At 41.3% G+C, this 21906-nt stretch overlaps 1 protein-coding gene across 1 annotated transcript in view; it reads left to right on the top strand.

The window, feature by feature from the left end:
- Positions 1-21906, top strand: part of Micu2 (mitochondrial calcium uptake 2) — a 68935-nt gene that overhangs the window by 25930 nt on the left and 21099 nt on the right. Inside the window, exons 3-6 of the mRNA XM_021639085.2 lie at positions 10754-10785; positions 10884-10959; positions 16905-16952; positions 18501-18583. Coding sequence (XP_021494760.1) covers positions 10754-10785; positions 10884-10959; positions 16905-16952; positions 18501-18583 — 239 coding nt within the window. The remainder of the gene's footprint in view (positions 1-10753; positions 10786-10883; positions 10960-16904; positions 16953-18500; positions 18584-21906) is intronic.

Consider the following 21906-nt stretch of genomic DNA (forward strand, 5'->3'; position numbering starts at 1 on the left):
AAACAAGATAAAAGGTCCTAGCCAAAAGAATGAGATTCAGCCATATTAAAATTGAACTTTCTTATCAAAAGTTGCCTTAATGAGGAGCTGGAGACTGTTTGGAGTGTGAGTCATGGTACAGAGGTGTAGTTCGAGATTCTTCCCAGGGTGTGCTCAGTCATCCTCAGGGTGTCCACTGCATAATCCACATGTACACCAGTGGGGCCAAGGGAACGGAGTTACCCGACACCAGTGGTATTTCATGGAGTGAGATAGTCATGTCTCTGGAGTCAGTCGCCACCCAGGGGCCTGGAGAGCATTGACTAAGGAAGCACTTTCCTGGCTGATGAAAAAAAGTTCTCAGCTATGGTCATCTGTTCCCTCTAGAAGTCTATGAAGCATATTATATGCTATGTGCATGTTATGTGATGCTTAATAAAAAAAATTTTAAGTTGCCTTAAAAAATTAAAACAAGCCAAAAATTGCTAGAATTTATTTATAACACATAAAATGGACAAGAATTAATATTTACATATGAAACTATATGATTTTTAAAAAGGATACACACATGGAAGAATAAAGGCTCTGTCATCTCCAGGAATGCTAAGTAATTACTTCAGAGTGACATCACTAGAGAAACTGTCACTTCAGAAAGGGCCATTTGCCCTGTCTTCTTACATGCATCAAGCCTAAAGAGTCTCTTGAGAGAGACATCCTTCACAAAGTAAAGCCAGAAAAACAGCCTTGATCACTAGCCTGGTGACTGCAGTAATTCATCACAGCCCCAGCTAACAAGTTCTTTGAAGTAACCTTTAGCTTCCATTAGCCTCTGCCCTCCCCCCCAAGATATCTGTTAATGATGTCCCTAGAATTTACCTTAGTCCAGAGATCCATTTGTCCTGTCTGTCTTCACAAATTGATTGTTTTCTAAATATCAAAGCATCTTGCTTTGGTTGTTTCTTCAGGCTTCACTGTCTTGTGAGTTTCTCTTAACCTCTCATTAGATCCAACCAAAGAGCCTGCCAAGGGCTGAGGGTGCCAGTGCACTTTCCTAGGATGTGTGAGGCCCTGGCTTCCATTCCCAGAACTGCCACAGGAAGACTAAGTGGGGGAGAAAACTCTCCTCTCTCGGTCTCTTCTCCCCTCCCTCCTTCTGTATTGCTATTAAAAATGCAAGAATGGATATTCGCAGAAGCGGCAGCAAGGAAATGAACATAAACACTTCCCTTCTCTGTACCTGTGTGAGATAAAAGTTTACACCTGTTATATTGGCAAGTCTCATAACAAGGATTGAGGAGGCTATTGATGAAAGGTGGACGGCTCCCAAGACTTTTACATACTCTTGGTTGGAAATTGAAAACTCCAGTTGCTTTGGAAAACAGCTGTGTTACAAAATTAAACATTACATAATTTTTGAGCAACATTTGCATTCCTAGGTGTATATACCCCATACCCAATAGAACACTTGCTGGTGTGCCGTAAGATACATACAAAAAAGTGTTTATAGCAGCAGTGTTGGGTTAAAAGAAAAGCTGGAAACCACTCACATGTCCACTAGTGAGAGAATGGATAAACCAGAGCGTGGTCACACTGGGAATTCTATTCAGTAAGAGTGAGTAAATATAGATGTTATGGCAAAGTAAAGAACCCATAGATCTACTGCTACTGAAACTGATTAGAAAAAAAAATTAAGAACATCATTTAAAGTCTCTAGAAATGAGTCTGAGGTTTTATAGGAAATTTAGAAATATCTGTTCTACTATATAGAAATAAGGCTACTAAAATTAATAAGAAAATGTTAAAGTACTTTAATATCACCACTTCCCCTACCTGTTGCAGCTCAATGAGATGGAAACTCATTTTAGACTCATTCCTACTGCAGCCAGAACAGCTCTCTGAGGACTCTATTGGGAGGAGCAGTGCTTTAGGCTTTACTTTAGTACTTTACTGTGGGGAGGCAAAGAGTGGGAGCACCCTCCCCACCCATTCCTTATTTGTGGAGTGGAGTCTCTGCCTTGCATGCTCTTTCACTGGGAACACTGGGGACTTGGCTGCTCTTTTTCTGGCTTGAAAGGCAGAGAGAGTATCCAGAAAAGAAGATGAAGACCTGGGGTCCACTTGCTGGACCATCATGCTGTTACTCAGAGCAGCATCACTGCCCTTACATCTGGCTGCAGAACTCTGGCCACAAGAGCTTTTTCTGCCTAGGTGATAGAAGCTGGTTGAATAAGTAGCTTCTGGGCTCTCTCCGATGGTAGTAGCCTCACTTTTACCATAAAGTAGACTTTGAAGCACTCTCAGAAACAGGTACAGAGGCACACTACCACATGCCTGTAATCCCAATACTCTGGAGGTTTAGGCTGGAGGATTGCTATTGTGAGGCCAGATGAACTCCATAGAAAGCAAAACCCTGTCTCCAAAGAAAGATAGATAGATAGATAGATAGATAGATAGATAGATAGATAGATAGATAGATAGATGGATAAGTAGGTATGTGAAGGTTGTGGTAAAAGGCAGTTGAGAGGGAAGGGATAGAGTCAGTGAAGATAACAGGTTAAACTATGTGTTGGCTGCTTTGCAAAAGAACACTTAGGAAGGGAACAAAACTGGGGAGCCTTCCAGGGTCATAACAAATATTAATCACCCACAATGGGAACTATTCCTTCACAGGAGCCTAAGTTAAAAAATGACCTCTAGAGCAGTGTGTGCTCAGGGTTCAAGTCAAATCAGCAGGGCAAAATTGTCTGGACTCGACACCTTAGTAAGGTCAGGAAGGAACTTAGAACTCCAAATCCTGTGAGCGACTGAACAGTCGACCTCACTGGGGAGTTCCCTCAAGTGCTGAGCACTTTTAGAGTGTAGATTGAAATACATCTTTACTAAAAACTGTCCAGCCCAACGCTCAGCACATTTACAGGCAGTGTAGGCCATGGGGAAGGAGTGAGTACCCAGATTAGCACAATGGATTATCTAAAATGTCCAGGGCCCAACAGCAAAAGCCTGAGACTACAAAAACACAAGAACATGTAGGATCACTGGACAGAAGCAGGCAACAGAAATTGCTTGTGGACTGCAACCAGATAGGAGATTTTACAGGAAAAGACATCAAAATAACCCCTAAAATATGTTCAAAGGACTATAGTAAACTATGATTAAAGGCTGTGACATTTCCACTTCTATTATTCATTGGAATGCAGGTAAATGATCAGAAGGCACTGAGCCAAATCAAGAATTCAGTAATTTTGCAAGCCAAATAATACGTCCTTTATGCATATGATGTCCTTCATCTTCATTTTTCATCGTGGATAAGATAATCTTGGTTACATTCCTACGGATCATGATGAACTGCAAAACAAAGAAAAACTAACCCAAACCACTGACCCGTGGTCTGTGGGTAAATGAAATGATACAAAGCAATCTAAGATTTATTAGATTTTAAACTCATTTACCTGACATTTATCTTTTTGGCCTTTTGGTAAATAATACACTTAATTAATAGCAATTGATGAGGCTTATGTAAGCACTGTCTGCATAGCACTTCCAAATAGACACTGGCAGATCCTCTCACCTGGTTCCCATGGGCTCAGGTCTCTGCTGTGTACTCTCCTTGCACAGGTGATCCAGCCAGAGCGCCATCTTCCCTTTCTAAGTTCTCTCCTGCTGCACTCCTTTCAGTGACTTTTGTCTTCACCGTTCACCTTGCATGCTGCTACCTGGAACTGTCCCAGTTTTAGTCTCAGATTTTGGGATCTCTGGCAACAACTAATTAGTTATCCTCCACTCTACCTGCTACCCAGGATGAGCATTTCTGACCTCATAAAAATGTCTGGCATCCACTGTCCCATCACCCCAAGGCCCCCTTCTCCCCCTTGCCTGCAGCCCCAGGGCTTTTGACTGCCACTCTGATGACTGCTTGCCAGTAGCTCTCTTCTCCCTCTCCTTAACTGATGGGAAGTCACACACTGTACAGATTGGAGCCACTAAGTCTATCTTCAGCCTCACCGAGATCCTCCAAGTCATTTGCCTCATATGTCATTTTGCTTTCTGTAGCTTCCTTCGTCCATTTTCCCAAATTTCTCTCCTTCCCAACCTCTTTGTTTTGCCATACCCTTCCTTCTCTCATGATAAGATTGTACCTCTTTGTAACTGAGCAAATGAAAGCTGAAAGTGGAAGAGTCATTGAGATTCCTCTCAATCCACCCTAGCTGGAGCCTTCTCCCTCCCTCCCCTCTTTGCCAGGAGACGTACATCTCCCTTACCTGGTACCTCGACCCTTTATCTCTGTTTCTTCTCTGCTGTCTCCTTTTTAAGCCCTTCATATAGTCTCACAGTTACTATGAAAAATTCTCAGACATGAGGGATACCAGCACACAAGTGTGCAGGGTTACTTAAAGCTAAGGTACTTGGGAGATCTCAGAAGTACGTTCAGACAAGTACCTTTTTGGCAAGTCAGAGAGCTGACCCCCAGGATACTTGAGCATTTAGAGCTAGAGCGAACACAGAGGAAAGAGAGCAGTAGCTCAGAACCAGGAGATGCAGGTGCTGCTGTGAGTTCAGATGAGGAGGTTTCAAGGAGGAAGAAATCATCATGAGAAGTGCAGTTGAGAAGCAAGCAAGATGAGGATCAAGAGGTCATCACCAGCCAGCAGCGTGAGGGTTGGCAGCGTCTTTTCTAGGAACCATTTGGTGGGCTGGTATGAAAGCGATGCCTAAGTGCAGTAGGTTGGGGGCGAGCTGGATAAAGGCGAAGTAAGCACTGGGGTCACTTGCCTAAAGGGAAGAAGTAAGATGGGAGATAGGGTGGAAATGTGGGCTGAGGGAGATGATTGAGGCACAGTGAGAGGATTCTTCTATGACAGAGGTCCTATGAGGACAGGGTAAGGGAGTACAGTGGAATTAACTGTGGAATTAGCTGGAATTAAGTGGATTGTGGAAAGGCCCTCCATACCAGCAGTATAGGGATGGTTACCGTGTCTGTTTCTATGTTCTCAGGGGATGAGAAAGCAGTTACAAGTTTTAAGAGAAGGGAGGGTGTTGAGGGCTTACAGAAGTAGCCTCAATAGAAAGAGATAGTGGAATAAGAAGGACAGTGTGATTGCCAGTAGCCTCATTAGAGCTCCATGTGGAGCCAGTGACATGACACAGCTGGTGAAGGTGCCTGCCACCACCCAGACTGCCTGCGTTGGGTCCCTGAGCCTCTGTGATATAAGGAGAGAATCAACTCCCCAGTGTGTCCTCTAGGGTCCCTGCACATAGACTCACACATAAGGAAAATGTGATTTTCTAAACTAAGAACAAAGTCATGCCCGTGCCTATTAATAATGGATTGAAATGAGTCTTGCAGAAAGATGTGGCTGTTTTTCTAGGCTCAACTGAACATGTTCTGGTGTGGATTAGGCAGAATGAATTCTAACCGGGGCTGGAGATCACCAAGAGCCTGTGATAAAGTAAAAGAGGGAGCTGCTGTGTACAGACAGATTATAATGGTTGATGTATGCTGAGCCTGTGAGAAGTCATGACATGAGCAAGTGAGGAATAATGGACAGATAGGAGAGTGAGTGTAAGGCTCACCGGGATCAAAGGTGGCCACAGGCAGTCCACATAGCATGGTGGAGGAGTAAGTCTGGGCCTGGCTTTGAATACTGGCTTCTCTACACAGGTGAAGTGAGAAGCTTCACGAGTCTGTTCCCGCCTCAGTATGTTGAGAATGCTGGTAGTAAAGCGTCAGCCATACGATGCAAGTGTGGTGTGGAAACCCGTGCAAAACTCTGCAGTGGCATCACTTCTGCTTGTTAGGGGAAAGCACAAAAATACTGGCACTTGTTACATTTGACTCCTCTAGATTTTTAGTGATTTTAGAGGAAATACTCAACGTTTCCTATGGTTTTAAGAGACTTTACAATGAGGGAGGATACACAGAAACATTTTTAAGATAAGCTCAGCCAGTATCAGGGTTAAAACTGAAAAACAGGTTAATCAATGTAGATTTAGGAAACCAAAGTGATGGAGTGTGTTCTGGCTCAACTGTTTTCTACAGCAGAGCAAGCAGGTGTCTGCAGCTCTGTGAATGCAGCTGAAATTCACTCATTATGGATGATATGATGTCGGGAAAAGTGAAAATGGTGTCACTCCTGCTGCTGAAAATGTATTCTGCCACCTTTTAGGCTCTTTTAGGTTCAGATCTGGGCTAGAGGCGCAGAAATGGCTCATCGCCTTGTTCCCTCTGTGTAACGGTCTCTCCATGCCCCTGCATTCTTACCAAGCACCCTTAAGGTACTTACTCTGAGCGGTTAAATTTGAGAAGTATTTGAACACATGTGAGGTGACTTCCCATGAATGTGTCGTTATGCTAGGGCAAAGGGTAGTACATGGGAGTCACATGGGCCTGGACTCAGTCCCACTGTGTCACCGGGTCAGTGCCCAAGCCTCTCCTGACTGTACATCTGTAGAACATGGAGCTGTGAGCATGACAAACTTCGCAGGGGGAAAAGCCTGTCAGTTTTAAAAAGTGAGGCATCTCCATCTGTAGAGTAGAAAATACAGTCAGCCAGAAGCAGGTGGCCACCACCTACTAGCCATAGCATTATTAACACACACCTTTTTTTTTTTTGCCTATAAACTTTTTTACAAAGGTATAATTCACATGCTACAAGGTTTACCCTCTAAAACACGCCATTTTACTCATTGTCTTTGTAGCTGTAACCATGTGCTTTATAACCTAACATTTTCTGTTTAATGCATAATAGTTTCTCTTTGTCAGTGTTGTTTGAAAATATTTTGACAGTTTCATTAGTATGCCATAATTTAATTGGTTCCCTTTTATTGGAGCATTTAAATTTCCTAGTTATTTTACTAATATGAATAATTTCATAGTATAGTTTTAATAAGTCTTTTCCTAACTGATTCTAAAATAGTTTTCTGAACTTGTAATCATGAAATACAAACAAATACAAACACTAAGACTTCTTAAAGTATTATCAAATTATTTGTTAAAATCTCATGATTTCTTTTTCCTGCCTAACGGGAACTTTTCTCATCAACTTTTCATTAATAAATTCTTTTATTTGTTTACATTTATCAAGAAGCACTATTTTTAGATTTCAAGAGCACAGTTTTGCCCTAGAGTAATAAAGATGGACAGAGAACATCATCATGTATAGCATCTTTTAGTGTCCTGAGTCATGAGTGGCAGGACAGCATGGCATTTCCATAGCTGCTTGTTACAAAGCTTGATCACGTTCACCTCCCGTCCTTCTCTCTTCTTCCCTCAGCCATCCTCTTCCTTTCTTTTATGTCTATTTTTATTAAGATTCTGCACATGAAAGAAAATGTGTTTGTCTTTCTGAGCCTGCTCTAATTGACTTAATATGCTGCTCTCCAGTCTGCTTTCCTGCAAATGACACTTCTTTGTGGCTGAATAAAATGCTGTCGTATATGAAGAACATGTTTCCTTTTCCCTTTTATCTGCTGTGGACACCTAAGCTGGTTCTGTACTGTAATGCAGTGTTGAACATAGAAATTTAAAAGTTTTCAAATCACAGAGAGATGCTAAAATCACTGCTTAAAAATACATCAGCTGTGAAGACTCCCAAGGGCTGTATGGGTCTCGTATCCCCCTTCAGCTGAACCAAAAATTCCTTATTCTCAGATGGTACAAGAAGAGCCAGTTTTACAGTCACTTGATATATAACATTTTCATTCTGGGCTTTCTTGAAAATACACACACCCTGTTGAAATGTAGCCCAACAAGGATATTCTTAGTTGTCACTCTGTAAGGTGACAAATTACTTAAAATAACTTAAAACTTCCTTGTCCCCTGATGCATCGCCAGCCTTCCAACCTGTCCTCTGTAATCTTTGGAACAGATTGCAGCTCTTCTAAGAAGCAGGAAAGGTGCGACTTTTCTCTCCTGTTTTCTACGGGCGTTTCCCCTGCTCATCAACTGACTCACTGTTGCGCCCACTGATGCCTCTCAGACTGTGTAATAAGTATTGTACACATGATTTCTGTTTTCCTTTTGTATTTCTTTCAATGAGAAACTGAAAGGAATTTTACTATCCATCTTTTAAAGCTCATTTCTCAACATCAGTTTGTACTGTTTTGTAGTGTGACAGCAAATAGCATTAGCCTGGAAGACTTGCTTAGTGCCTAGAACATACCAATCTCTTCCTCTTTGACAGTTGAAGCACTTCATTTAGTTCCCATGTTTATAAAGCAAAGGCTGGTACCAGCTCCCGCCTCCATGCTCCTGTGACTGCTGAGTGATGTGGTAAACATAGGCCTCTTCCTGGCATATCAAGCCACCAGATCAGCCTGCTACTTACATCATCTACTCCTCTGTTTGATGATCAGATTCCCATATTCAAATTAACAAACTTTATAATTAACACTGTTATTTAAAAGAAGGAAAATCCCAACCATTCTATTTAACCAATAAAGACCCAGGAGCCAGATGCTGGGGTGAAAACCGGCTAGCTCACAGAAGCAAAGAAAGCACTCAGCTGATCTTCCGTCTCAGCTCAGGTCTGAATGGAAGAAAACCCAAAAGGCTCACTAGTACAACTGACAGCCCAGGAGGAAAAGGCTAAAAAACTAAGGCCTGCAAGTTCAAAGCCCAAAAAGCTAGGGAGCTGAGGAGCTGAAGCCTGAGCTAAAACCAGAGCTTGAGCTAAGAGCTGTGTGTCTTCTCCACACTGTCTTAAATACCCCTCAACTCAAAGTCCCTCCTACTCTTTCATCCCTGTCAGCAGGTTTCTTGCTCTGACTCTTCACCTAGGGCTAACTTTATTAGATCCAATATATAGGTGTATGTTAAGGCTCAACCAAACCAAACAAGGAACAGGCTTTTACAGTTCACAATTTTGGGTTCACAATGGGATCAAATATCGTGAAATATAACATGAAATAACCAGTGTTTCTGCTTTAATTTTTATTTACAACAAAACTTCCTTTATAGTCAAAAATATGCTATGTTCTGTAAAGAGTCCATAGTTGCCATGACTATCTTCACTTGGCCCAAGTTGTCCAATGCCTGATTTTTGAGGAATCTGGTGGGGAATACAGATTTCTCGATGCCAGCATTGTGACCTTTATCCTCTTGCTTGTTAGTTTTGTATGTAAGATGCAGATAATACCGGAGCACAGCCCAGGATCTGGGGGAGGGATGCTATGAAATCTAATGTTTTTTATTCAGTTACTAACTCCACACTTCCATGCTAAAAAACTAAGCACTCCACTATACAATTAAGTAGATACGAGCTATCCCTTCTTCAGGAGCTTTTATAATTTACTTCTTGCCTATAATTCTGGTAGTATATTGCTTAATTCACTCTTGACTTTATTGTACTGCTTATTGCCATTTCTCTGAGATTGAATGTTATTGGGGTAGCTGGTTAGCAGCCTGACTTTCAGTTGCCAGTAAGCAGACATTACCTTAACTCATTCCGTGTCAAGTAATTTTTTTTTAAGCACGTGATTTTATTTTTTTTAAGTCCAAAATGGGATCTAACTATCACATATAAGAAGCCACCCCCAGGATTCTTGGTTCTCTTCTACTTTCACCTGTCAGTTATTGCTGCCTCACATGCCTTCCCAACAGAGGGCAGTCTCTTTTGAAAACTGGTAGGACTAACGTTTACATCTAAAAATTGAAATATACATAGTAATGGAATCTGTGGCATAAACCTTAGGAAAAATGTTAGGAGAGACCAAGCATGATGGCACAAACCAAGGCAGGAGGATCACAAGTCTCAGGCCAGCCTGAGCAGCATAACAAGACTATCCCTCAAGAAAGAAAAAAGAAAAGCGCCATGATAAACCTGAATCATGATCAGTTTCTTTTAAGCTAATGTTTTGAATTTTAATTAAAAGTGGTAAGACTGCCTCCATAATTATATGCATAATTAAGCTGTAAGATTAAGAGTTAAAATACACCTGGGCATGTTGCCACACAAATCATGAAATGAAGCATACAATGGCCAGTCTCATGTGTACCTGTACTACAAAGCAAGTCCCAGGACAGTCTGGGCTATATATCATAACCTATCTCAAAAACAAACAAAAACACCACGTAAGAAGACAAACACAGTGACACAGATCTGTAATCCCAGCACTTGTACAATGAGATGAGAGGCAGAGACGTGTGACTTTCCCAGAAACTTACAGGCCAGCTAGCCTGGAGTACACACCATAGCAAAAACATGAGAGAGCCACCTCCTAAGCAAGGAGGAAAGGAAAAGGGGCTCTTGAAAGTTGATTGCCCTACACAGGCTGTGGCGTGCCTATGCCAGCACACAGAAATAGTAGTAGTAAGAGATTATTACAGAGAGCAACTTCACCTCAGAATGGACAGTCTTGGTCGCCTCTCAAACTGGGCTGGAAAATGGAAAGCTTGAGACAATGTTCTAGGTTCAGAATAGGATAGCTTTCCAAATCACAGATGTGACTTATATCAATGAAACCAAAAAGACTGATTAACACAAGTGGAGAAAGGAATCAGATGGCACAAATCAATGCACAATGCCCACGAGGAATAAAGACTGTAAGATTTCAAGTGTATGAGACTGAAAATTATCTTGCAGAAACTATAGTTAGTATCTTTGTGTTAGATTTAGAATTCTTTGGCTCCTGGTTTTACATTAGAGATCTTGACTAAAACTGCCAACTTTATTTCTTGCCTAAAATTGAGTTGTTTTAGAAAGGATTTTCTTCCTTAGTACAGCCTGAGTTTGGGGTAGAAATGTAAGTACTAAGTCATGGTTCCTCTTTGTTGTAGGTAAAACATTAGTCAAGAAGCTGTCAAGAAAGGTAAGTAGGTCCAGGGGCTCTGATTTGTTTGTTTGGGGTGACATGGAAAATGAACTTGTATACCTTAAATTGAAAGATTTTAATTTGTGTATTCAAAGGACATTGAGGATGTACTGGCTGAAATCCAAACAGCACGTGGTGGATCAACTTTTTTTAGAGACCTGGGTGATAAAGGTAATTTTCAGTCATTGTTAAATTTCTGTATTTGTATGTTTTAACTAAGTAGTGTTAGATAATTAAACTGGGATGCTTATGCCACCTGCTAAGGTGTTCCATGGCATAATAAAGGATTCACTGAGTGAGGGATAACTTTCTCAAGTTTTCTAAACAATTAAAGATAAATTGTTAGAACATCAGTGATTAAGTCCTAGAGAAGGAATGAGGGAGAGTGGAAAGTAAGGAGATACCAAGGCCTCAGAGAGCGCTGAGGAGCAGCCTGCAACGCTGAAGGCTCATAAAGAGGCCAGGCAGACTGTGTGGTGGTGCACGCCTTCAAGAGGCAGGCCATGTCTGAGTTCAAGGCCAGCCTGGGCTACAGAGTGGGTTCCAGGACAGCCAGGGCTACACAGAGAAACCCAGAGAAGCAGAGGGAAACCATAAGAATGTTTCACAGAGGCTGAGAGAACACGTTAAAGAGGAGAGTTGGGTCAGGCATGCAGGCACACCCCTGGAAGCCTAGCCCTTGCAAGGCTGTACCCTGGTGCCTAAGTGTGTCAAAAGCTTTCCCTGCACTGATTGAAATGATGGTGTGATTTCAGTCCTTAAGTCCATGTCACTTCTCTTTTTAAACTTTTTTTTTTTTTTTTTCAAAACAGGGTTTCTCTGTAGACTTGGTTGTCCTGGACTCCACTTTGTAAACCAGGCTGGCCTTGAACTCAATCTCCCTGCCTCTGCCTCCCTGAGTGCTGAGACATTCTCCACAGCATCTTGCTCCTATTACATTTCTTGGTTTACATATATTAAACCATCATTGCATCCCTGGAACACAACCAACATGGGCATAGTGTTGGTGCTCCTTAATGCAAATTTAACTTGCAAATTTTGAGAATTTTTGTGTCTGTTTATCAGTAAAATCGGTCTGCAGGTTTTTTGTTGCTGCTGTGTTTTTTATGTGTTTTTGGTATCAGGGTTAATACCAGCTTCTCACAGTGAGGTTTATGAGTTTCTTGCCTTTCTATATTATGCAGCAATTTGAAGATCATTAGCATTGTCTGCTAGGTAGATTTGGGAAAATGAGGGAAGGAATCTTGATGGTGCTAGTGTGAGATCCTTTCTACTTCAATCTCATTACTTGTTATAGATCTGTCTGAATTAATTATGCCCTCTTGATTTAACTTTGGTACGGTACCTGTGTCTGTGAATCCGGTTCTTTTTGGTTTTCTAGGGTTGTTTTTTGTTGTTGTTTTGGTTTGGTTTTTTAATATAAATTTTCAAGGTTCAAATGATCCTTGGATTTCATTGGTATCTGCTGTAGTACCACTGTTTTCATCTCCAATTTGATTGATTGCATCCTCCCTCTTTCTCATTTTGACTGACAGTTTTTCTATTTGGTTTATTTTCTAAAACTGTATTGTCTTTGTCTTGCTGTGGTTCACACTGGTGTGAGCCTGGACTGGGCTGGTTGGAAGTCAGCCAGAGCAGGCTTCACTTGGGCAGCTTCCCTTCTTTGAGTATAGGGCCCTCTGCTGGCCACAGTAAGCTTTGCAGCGCGTGGGCCAGACATTTCCCCCGTCTTCCTGAGACTCAGGAGTTGTTATCCGGAAGAGCCTCACTCATCCATGAGGGCATCCCCCAAGTATGTTGGGAGTAAGGAAAGAAAACACAGCACTGAGATCGCTACAGACAGACCTGATCATTTACTTTCAAAACCCACTAAGTGTTAAACACTGCAGGAGGGCTGCAACTGTGGACAAGTAGTTTCCTCTATCTTCCGAATCCTAGTCTTTATGACAGGATCCTCCTGGCAAATAGATGCCTCTTGAGGTTGACTACCCACTGGCCCCAAGCTTATGGCTGTCAGACTTTAGTTATTCTCAATTGAAAAGATCTGCCCCTAGCCATTGTCTCTTGTTCTCGGGCCCCCAAGGTATCGGTCTTAAACAGTAGGTTTCTGGTCAAGATGGCAGCCAGCCACAGCCCTTCATGTCATGAGGAGTGACGGTACAGAACTGCTCACCGCGATGGACTACGCTTTCTCCCCAAAACCTAAACTGTGGCTTGTGCTGTGAGCAGTATTGCCAGTCTCTCCACTGTGGCCACCTGCATTTCCTCTCAGCTAGGCCTTTGCTCTCCACCCCGACGTGGAGCGTCGCTGCTGGGCTTGTGGCTGAGTCTCTGTGGGTTCTCCAAGCTATCCTGCCAGTCCTTTGTGGTTGCTAGTGCTGCTTCCCTTTGTCCCTCTGGAACCCAGGCCGCTCTGCTTGGTCCTGGCTCTTCTGTCACACACATGAACCAGCCACTAGCCTACTAGTCAGGTGAATTAACAATGGAGTTTAATCATCACAAATAGAAAAACCTTGAGGAAGGATTTAATGGAGACTTTTGTTTGCTTATTTATTTTTGTTTTCCATTGAAATATATATTTCCAAGAAGAAGGAAAGATTCAACAGCTGATTTATTCACCTGTACTTCATTGCCAATGTTAATAAAACTGTGTAAAGAACAATTTAAGATGCTCCACTTCACCCTATATACGATCCATCAGAATTTATAACAACCAGCCAAAGGTAGAGATTTGAGATAAAAATAAAAATAATTCACTATTCATTAAAGAAAAGTAAATTATAAGTTACGATTTCTGAATTTTTAAACTGAGCTAAATTCTCAATATCACGCTTTCCTCAAGGATTTTCTGACCATTAATTACAAGACACATTGTTGTAAGGTATATATATATATATATATATATATATATATATATATATATATATACTTCCCCATGGAAGAGGGATAACCCAGCTTCCTTGGGAAACAAGTTTCTCAAAATGCTGTTACTCACAAGACCATGTCTGACTGTGGTTCCAACTTCAAAATATTTCTGCAAGCCTAAGAACTGTTCACTCACCTTTCCTAGGACCCCGTAAAGATTCTTTATTAAATTTTTAAAAGTAGGTGTTTTAAAACATTTCTTTGCTTGGGCTGAAGAGATGAGTTGGTGGTTGAGAGCATTGACTGTTCTTCCAAAGGACCCAGGTTCAGTTCCCGGTGCCCACATGGCAGCTCACAGCTGTCTGTAGCTCAAGCATGTGGTCATCACCATATACAGGTAAAACACCAATACACAGAAAATACATTTAAAATAATAAAAACATGTCCTTGTTTATCATGCAGCTTCGAAACTGCCTCTTAGCAGCAGTCAGTTTGCCGTTCAGCGAGTAGGTACTCATTTGTTCCTGAGTGCCCTCAGTTACGAGTCTCTCTAGAAGCTGAACAGATTCTCTGAACAGATTCTCAGTGCTGCGGGCTCTCTGTTATTTGTCTGGAACACAAGCTCAAGTGTTTTTACACTTTCTCAGCAGTGTTTATTTAAACCTTTTACTTCAGTCAGTGTTTCAGAGGAAGGCACTGGAATTTTCTTTTTCAAAATTTGCCTATGCTTAAAGGACATTTACCTGTGTTTAAAGAAAAGAGTTCTCCTTTGGCACCAAGCCCAGTACAGTCTATAAGCTGAGCTTTTTCTTCTTTCTTTCTTCCTTCCTTCCTTCCTTCCTTCCTTTCTTTCTTTCTTTCTTTCTTTCTTTCCTATATTCCTTTGAAATATAGAAAAAACACTATTTTCTACCTTTTTTCAGGCTGCCAAGGGATGAAATGCTTCGGTCCTCACTTCTGCCAGGAGCAAGACATGACAAACACATAGAATTTATTCTCCCTTCATGTAAACACTGAGTAGTCTTTAGAAAGAAGTATCTGCGGACGTCCTCCATATCCTCACTCTGAGAAAGCACAACTGCTCCAAAACCAAGTGCACAGAGGGCTGGTGATGGGTAGGAAGTCAGCGCCCAGCTTTAGGATTGTTTACCTGTAGGCTCTGAAGTGAAATCAAAACCATTTAGTGAGAGGTGGGGACCGACAGACAAAGTAAGACTCATGAGTTGATAATTACTGGATCTGAGTTTCATCATCTAATATAGTAATATGTAACCAAGTATCATTATTCTATGTGGTGGTTATGTCTGTCATTGAATTATTCATGATAAAGTGGGCTCAGTTGTAAATTATGCATTTTGCTATTATACCAAGTTTCTAATCCAGACAGTTCTTTTTTTTTTTTTTTATGTTTTATGTTTTTAGACAGGATTTCTCTGTGTAGCTTTGGTCATCCTAGACTCGATTTGTTGACTAGGCTGGCCTCAAACTCATAGAGATCTGCCTGCCTCTCCCTCCCCAAGTGCTGGGATTACAGGCCCAGCACAAAGAAGACACATTTTTAATTTCTCCAGTAGCCATTCTTGTTAAAAGTCAAACTTCTGTGTTTACTGTTGATTCTCTCATTGCAGCAACCAAAAAAAAAAAAAAAAAATCACTACTCGAAAAAGAAAGTCTATTAAGTGATCAAATATAGACCCAAAGCTAGCTTGATTTGGAGCTAAGACATACCCAATACCCATTTTTCAAGCCTCCCAGTTAAATATAGTCTCTCGGGCTCTAAATACTGTGTTGCATCAATTCCAGTCACTTTGCTCATGGCCTCATATTTCTAATTATAACTCTCAAATCATCAAGTTGACACATACACTCCCCGCAAAAGAAGTCAGTGACCCACCATTCTCAGAAATCATGCAGTGCCATTCATAGTAGCCCAGCTTCAGTCATGAACCAGTCCCTAGAACCACAGTCCTACCGCCTGTTCACAGCTTCACCCTAAAGCCACTTGCCTGTCTCTGCTGGCTAGTGTTTTGTCAGCATAACACAAACTAGGTCATAACACAACATAACACAATCCCAGAAAAGCGAATTTTAATTGAGAAAATGCCTCTGTAGGTGAGTCTGTAAGACATTTTCTTGATTGATGACTGATGTGGGAGGCCCCCCTCACTGTGGGAGGTGCCACCCTTGGGTGGTATAAGAAAGCAGGCTAAGCAAGCCATTGAGCAGCATTCCCCTGTGGCCTCTCCTTCAGTTCCTGCCCTGACTTCCTGCTCTGTGGGACTGTTATATAGAACTATAAACAAAAGTCAACCTTTCCACTCCAAGGTGCTTTTGTCACAGTGTTGTATCGCAGCAATAGAAACCCAACTGAGATGCCATCCCTCCTGTAATCTCATGGAAGGAAAAGCAAAGCACCCCACCCAAACTGTGTTTTTGAGAATGAAAAGAATGGTTTCTCAAAGAAAAAGAAAGACACTGAAATAAAGACTGAATTGTTATATTTTAACTAATATAATTTGACTTCTATATGTCCAAAGCTATGCTACTAAAATTTTAAGTTTCCTTCAATCGAGGTGTTACAAGTAGGAAAAATAAGTCTAAATTACATAACCTACAAGATGGACTGCTAAAGAATTTCTGTTACTTGCTAAGCAGCATCCATCAGTGTTGTCCAAAGAAACAGAACCCACAGAGACGTGCAGGTTTGTATGACCTCTTTAAGCTGGAGACCCAGGAAAGCCATCAGTGGGACTCAGTCTAAGCCCAAAGGCCTGAACACCAGGAGAGCCAGGAATGGAAGGGTAGAGGATACAGTAAGAAGTCATAGCAGGTAAGGAAAGGGAGGAGGCAGGCCTGTTTGTTCTTCCCTCAGCGTCTTACTGGACAGATTAGATGATGCCCACACACTGAGAGGTCAGCCTGCGCTGCTGAGTCTACCAGGTCACAGGCTAATTTTAACTGGAGAACCCTCAGGCACACCCGGAAATAATCGACAATTTTGGCCCAGTCAACTAGCACATAAGATCCACTGTCATGACCTTCTTATTGGAGTCAAACCTTGATGATGCATGGTGTCTTTCTTTTTAAACCAGGCTGTACTTCAACTCCTGTTATACTGTGGTTTCCACTATACCAAAGAAAAGTAGAGTAAAAACATCAATTTTTACAGAGGTGAAGTTTCAGTATTAGTTATTTCCGTGGCTCTCATCTAAAATTTATCTCCTGATTTGTTCTTATTTTTTCTCCTCCAGGGGTAATTTCATATACCGAGTATCTTTTTTTGCTTACAATCCTCACAAGTAAGTACCCATACCACTTCTCTTTATAACAGCCATGTAACATTCTCATCCTTAGCAAGTAGAACTTTTGAAATTTGTTGTTTGTGTCTTTATCACTAAAAACACTGGTAACAGGAACGGTAAGATGGTTCAGTGGGTGAAAGTGAAGTGCTTAGTAGAGAGAGAACCTGGGACCCTGAGTTCAGATTCCCAGCACTCAGGAAAACCAGGCACGAAGGCACACCTGTAGCTGTAGTACTGAGAGAGTGGCCCCACGGGCTAGTCTGTCTGGTGAATCCCAAAAACGCTCCAGATTGAGAGACAGCAGTAAAGTGGGGACCAAGAACCGAAGCTATCCAAAGTCCTGACTTCCATGTGAACATGGACATGCTCAGATGAACTCACATGCATACACCACAGACATGTGCATATGTGTGCACATGTGCACATCCACACACACACACACAGGAACCTTAATCTCCACATCTATAAAATGACAACTTTTCCACCCCCACATACCATAGCACCCTGTAACTTTGTTTCTGAGGCAAAACAGAGAAAAATCATGGTTAGTGTTCTCTCAGAGAGAGAGAGAGAGAGAGAGACTATCATGGTTAGCCTCAGGGAGGAGAGAGAGAGAGAATTTTGTTGTTTTATTTTGTGAGTTTTGGGTTTGTTCTGTTGAGAGAGTCTCACAGTATGACCCGAGCTGGCCTGGAACTCTTTTGAACTCACAGAGCTCTACCTGCCTCTGTCCCTGGGATTAAAGGATGGGTCACCATGTTTGGCCTCTTGGGAATATTTTTAATAAAACAACTTTGACACTGAACAAGATGCTTGACCTTCAGAAGTAGTCCAGTGGTGGAAACAAAGGAAAGACTGAGGTATGCTCATACGTGGATGAGACTGACAGCCTTGGCGACTGAGTGAAGCATAACTTGCATTGATTCTAAAACCCAACACAACATTAGTGACAAGCATAAAATGTGCTTTATGGTTCGTCGTTCATAATGCCATACCAATACCGTAGTCTTGCTAAGTCCGCTGTGGTATGTGAAAGTGTTAACATTAGAGGAAGCTGGCTAAACAGTATATGGGCCTGCCACTGTACTTTATTATAATATGTTGAAAGGTGGCAAAATAAAAAGTTTAAAAAACTCAGAAAGGAAAACAATAATGATGATAATAATAATAATTGCTATGAAGATGGCAGGAGTGTTGTGAGAATACAAGAAAGCCAGAGATGAAGGTGAAGAAGCAAGTTCTCACAGTAATTTGTTGTAAAGGGTGAGTAACACAGCCACAGCTCCATGGAGGTGCCACACAGTGGGAGCTTTAACATGAAGTACTGTTTGGAAGAGAACCTTCTCACCTGTGCAGTGGTGGGGGTGTGTGCCGGGCCTCAAAAAAGAAGAAAGAAAAAAAATGAAACAGCTCTTTGTTTTCTCTGTCTAGCTCTTGTTTATATACTTTTTGGTCATTTATTTCAAATTTGAAAGTTTTTCTAGCTACAAATGCTTAGCATTTCACCAACAACTAAACAGTTGTTCATTGTTCACTTCCTTGCAGAGCCTCACTCTGGGTTCCATGTCGCTTTCAAAATGCTGGATGCAGATGGCAATGAGATGATTGAGAGGAAGGAGTTCATTAAGGTGAGCACATGTGTGTTGTTGAGGTTATCATGAACTACCTGGTGCTTTGCAGTGATCATGCATTTCCTTAAAAGTCAAAACGATCTTCACTGTTCACATATGAAATATCAAGCCGTTTGCATGTTCAAAACTATTTCTAATGGCTGCTTGCAGAGGACCTGGGTTCCATTCCAGCACCCACATGACAGCTTACTACTGTCTATAACTCCAGTTCCAGGAGATCTGATGCCCTCTTCTGACCCCTGCAGGTACCAGACGCACACACAGTACACAAACATACACGCAGGCAAAACACTCAAATATATAAAGTTAAAATAAATAAATTTTTAAAAATTTATTTTAAATTTTTTAAATTTTTAAAAAATTGTATTTAATTCTTTCTTAAATACAATCTTGGGAAAATTGACAAGAAAATGGATAAGATTCTAAAAGGAGAAATGAGTTTTGAGCATCTGCATTTTCAGGATTTTGTTTTCATGACTTCAATATATAATTATAAAGTAAAAATGGCTTCATAGACCATATGCTTTAAAGACTATGTGGTAAAGATATGTTTTTAATTACTCTCATATAATAAAATAATAGAAATGTAACTTCATGAAGAATAATAAGTCCAAAAATATAAATTAATGCAATTTTTTAGAAACTGAGTATAGCTAATATTTGAAAAGATGTAAATACAGCTGCAGTAGTTAATGTTTTTCTGAGGATGTAGTTCTAAACCTCCAAACAGTGAATTCCACTCTGTTAAATGTGATGGGGGGTATGTGGACACGTGGTGCATAACTTAGTTGATTGTCAGCATTATTGATAAACTAATGACGATACATGAATGACAGATTACATGTATACATAAATGACTGATTTGTAGCGTTTTATTTATTTGGTTGGTTGGTTGGTTGGTTGGGTCTGGGGGTTTTAGTTTTGGTAGTTTTTGTTTGGTTGGTTTTTGTTTTTTGTTTTCCGGGACAGGGTGTCTTTATGTACCTCCGGCTGTCCTGAACGCCTTATGTAGACCAGGCTGACCTCAAACTCACAGAGATCCACCTGCCTTTGCCTTCCCAGTACTGGGATTACAGGCCCAGCTGTGGCTATTTGTTTTTAAAGTCTTTGAGATATGAAACAAATAGCACTCTCTTTAATGTGTGTGTGTGTGTTATAATATATATATTTATATAGCAGAAGTAAGATGATGCCGAGTTGAAAAACAAACTTCTACCTGCCTAAACACATGTGTAGCGTATGGCTGACTCCTAGACCTGCAGCCCAAGAAAGGAGAGTGTATAGGTGAGCACTGCTTGGACATTGTAGAAGGACTGCCCTGAGTTCCAGGCCAGCCAAGGCCACATAGTAAGACCCTGCCTCAGTAAAGAAACAACTTAAAGATAGAAGACATATGTTCCCCCAGGGCCTGCATATGAATATGTATAGCAGCTTTATCCATAATAGCCCCGATCTGGGAGCAGCCAAATGTTTATCAAAGTTGACTAGATAAATAAATCTTATTTATACAATAGAATTCTACTCCTCAGTAAAAAGAAACAAAGTATTAAGCAATCAAAACAGAAAGGATGAATCCAAAGGAAAGAAAAGGTATAAACTATATGATTCTGTGTATAGACAGTCCTGCATGTCTGAACTAAAAGAAAGCAGACCCTTGGTTGTCTAGACCCAGGAAGGAGTAAGGGGTTGATGGCCTATAAGAGGAGAGGGAAGGAAAAGAAATGCTGAAATACTGAAAATACTGAAGTATTGATCACTGGTGGTTATGTGGCTGTGGAAGGTATACTTTGTTCTATATAAAATTACACCTGGTGAACTTTCTGACACTGTTCCATACCATAGTTTTGAAAATGGTTGTTTTTATAGGAAACTATCACAAAACCTTGATGCAGAGGAAGAACAGAAACGCTCCTAAGTAGGGAATGAACTGTATAACAGTGGGACCCTTCAAAAAATAGGCTTGCCAATGCTCATCATCTTTAGGAATGATCTGGGATACATAAGTCCATCTAAGCATATAAGGAAACAGGGTAGATGATACAAAAGCTGAGTGGGCTCTAGAGTGGCAGGTAGAACCTTCAAGTGCACAGACTATTTTACCTGAAGTGACCGGGACTGGTAAGTCTGCTCATTTTAAAAGTTTGTTAAGTGTGGTAATCATGTTTTAGAAACAAAGATGCTAGGCTAGGGAGAGGGCTCAGTGGCTGACAGCAGTTGCTGCTCAATCAAGAGGACCAGATGCCCAGCACCACATATGGCCATATGTGTCTGTAACACCAGTGCTGGGGATCCGAGCCTGCTGGTCAGCCAGGCTAACAAAAGTCAATGAGCGATATCTCGGGGAGTAAGACAGAGAGTGATATAGAAGGACACCCATCATCGTGCTCTGGCTTCTACATAGACACAGGCCCACACAGAGACCTGCAAACACGCACCACAATAAACAAATAGACAAAAATACCTGTATAGAAACATATGATTAAGTTAACTTAATGTCTGATCTAGAATGAAGGCTTTTCTTTTAGTTGGATACTTATTTAGATCCCTTGTTGCTTTCCTTGCCTAAGTCTATACATAATGTACGTAGCCTCTGCAGTTCCCAGAGTCATTTGCTCTGAAATGAAGTGGGAGGCTAAGGCAGAAGGCTTGCAGAGTTCACACTAGCCCAGGCCATATGGCAAAACCATGTCCAGAAAGAAATCTTACAGTAAAGTATGGCAAATATGTAAAGGTACTTGGCAAAGCAGCCTAAATATACAATTCTCATCTGATTTTTATGTTTGTTTGTTTTTTTAGCCATGACAGTTCTACTGTGAGTGACTAGCAGCAGATTTATCAGCAGCATGGCTTTATCACAGCTCTGAAGCCTTATAGAAATAGTTCTTCTCAGTCTCATTTCCAGTGATGGAAGTAGTTGCATTGCCAGAACAATAAGGACAGTTGCAGAAAGCGCAGGAGAAAGGCAAGCAAATCTTGGGAAGAAAGGAGTAGCAGAGGGAATGTTTAAAAACAAACTTTATAAAGTGGTTGAACAGATAGGGACTGACTGGAGACATCTGAAGTTGTGTAGGTCAGTAGGAATTATTGCAGAAACTTCTCAAGGGAGAGGGAAGTGGGCTAGATAGATGGCTCAGCAGTGGAGAGTGGTTACTGCTCTTGCAGAGGGCCCAGGTTCAGTTCCCCGTCTAATGGCCGCTCACAACCATCTAACTACAGTTCCCAGCAGTCCTGTGCCCTCTTCTGACCTTCACAGGCACCAGGCACACACATGGTACACATATGTACATGCAGATAAAACATATACATAAAATCATTTTTAA

Source organism: Meriones unguiculatus, chromosome 9 (genome assembly GCF_030254825.1).
Source record: "Meriones unguiculatus strain TT.TT164.6M chromosome 9, Bangor_MerUng_6.1, whole genome shotgun sequence".
NCBI lineage: Eukaryota > Metazoa > Chordata > Mammalia > Rodentia > Muridae > Meriones > Meriones unguiculatus.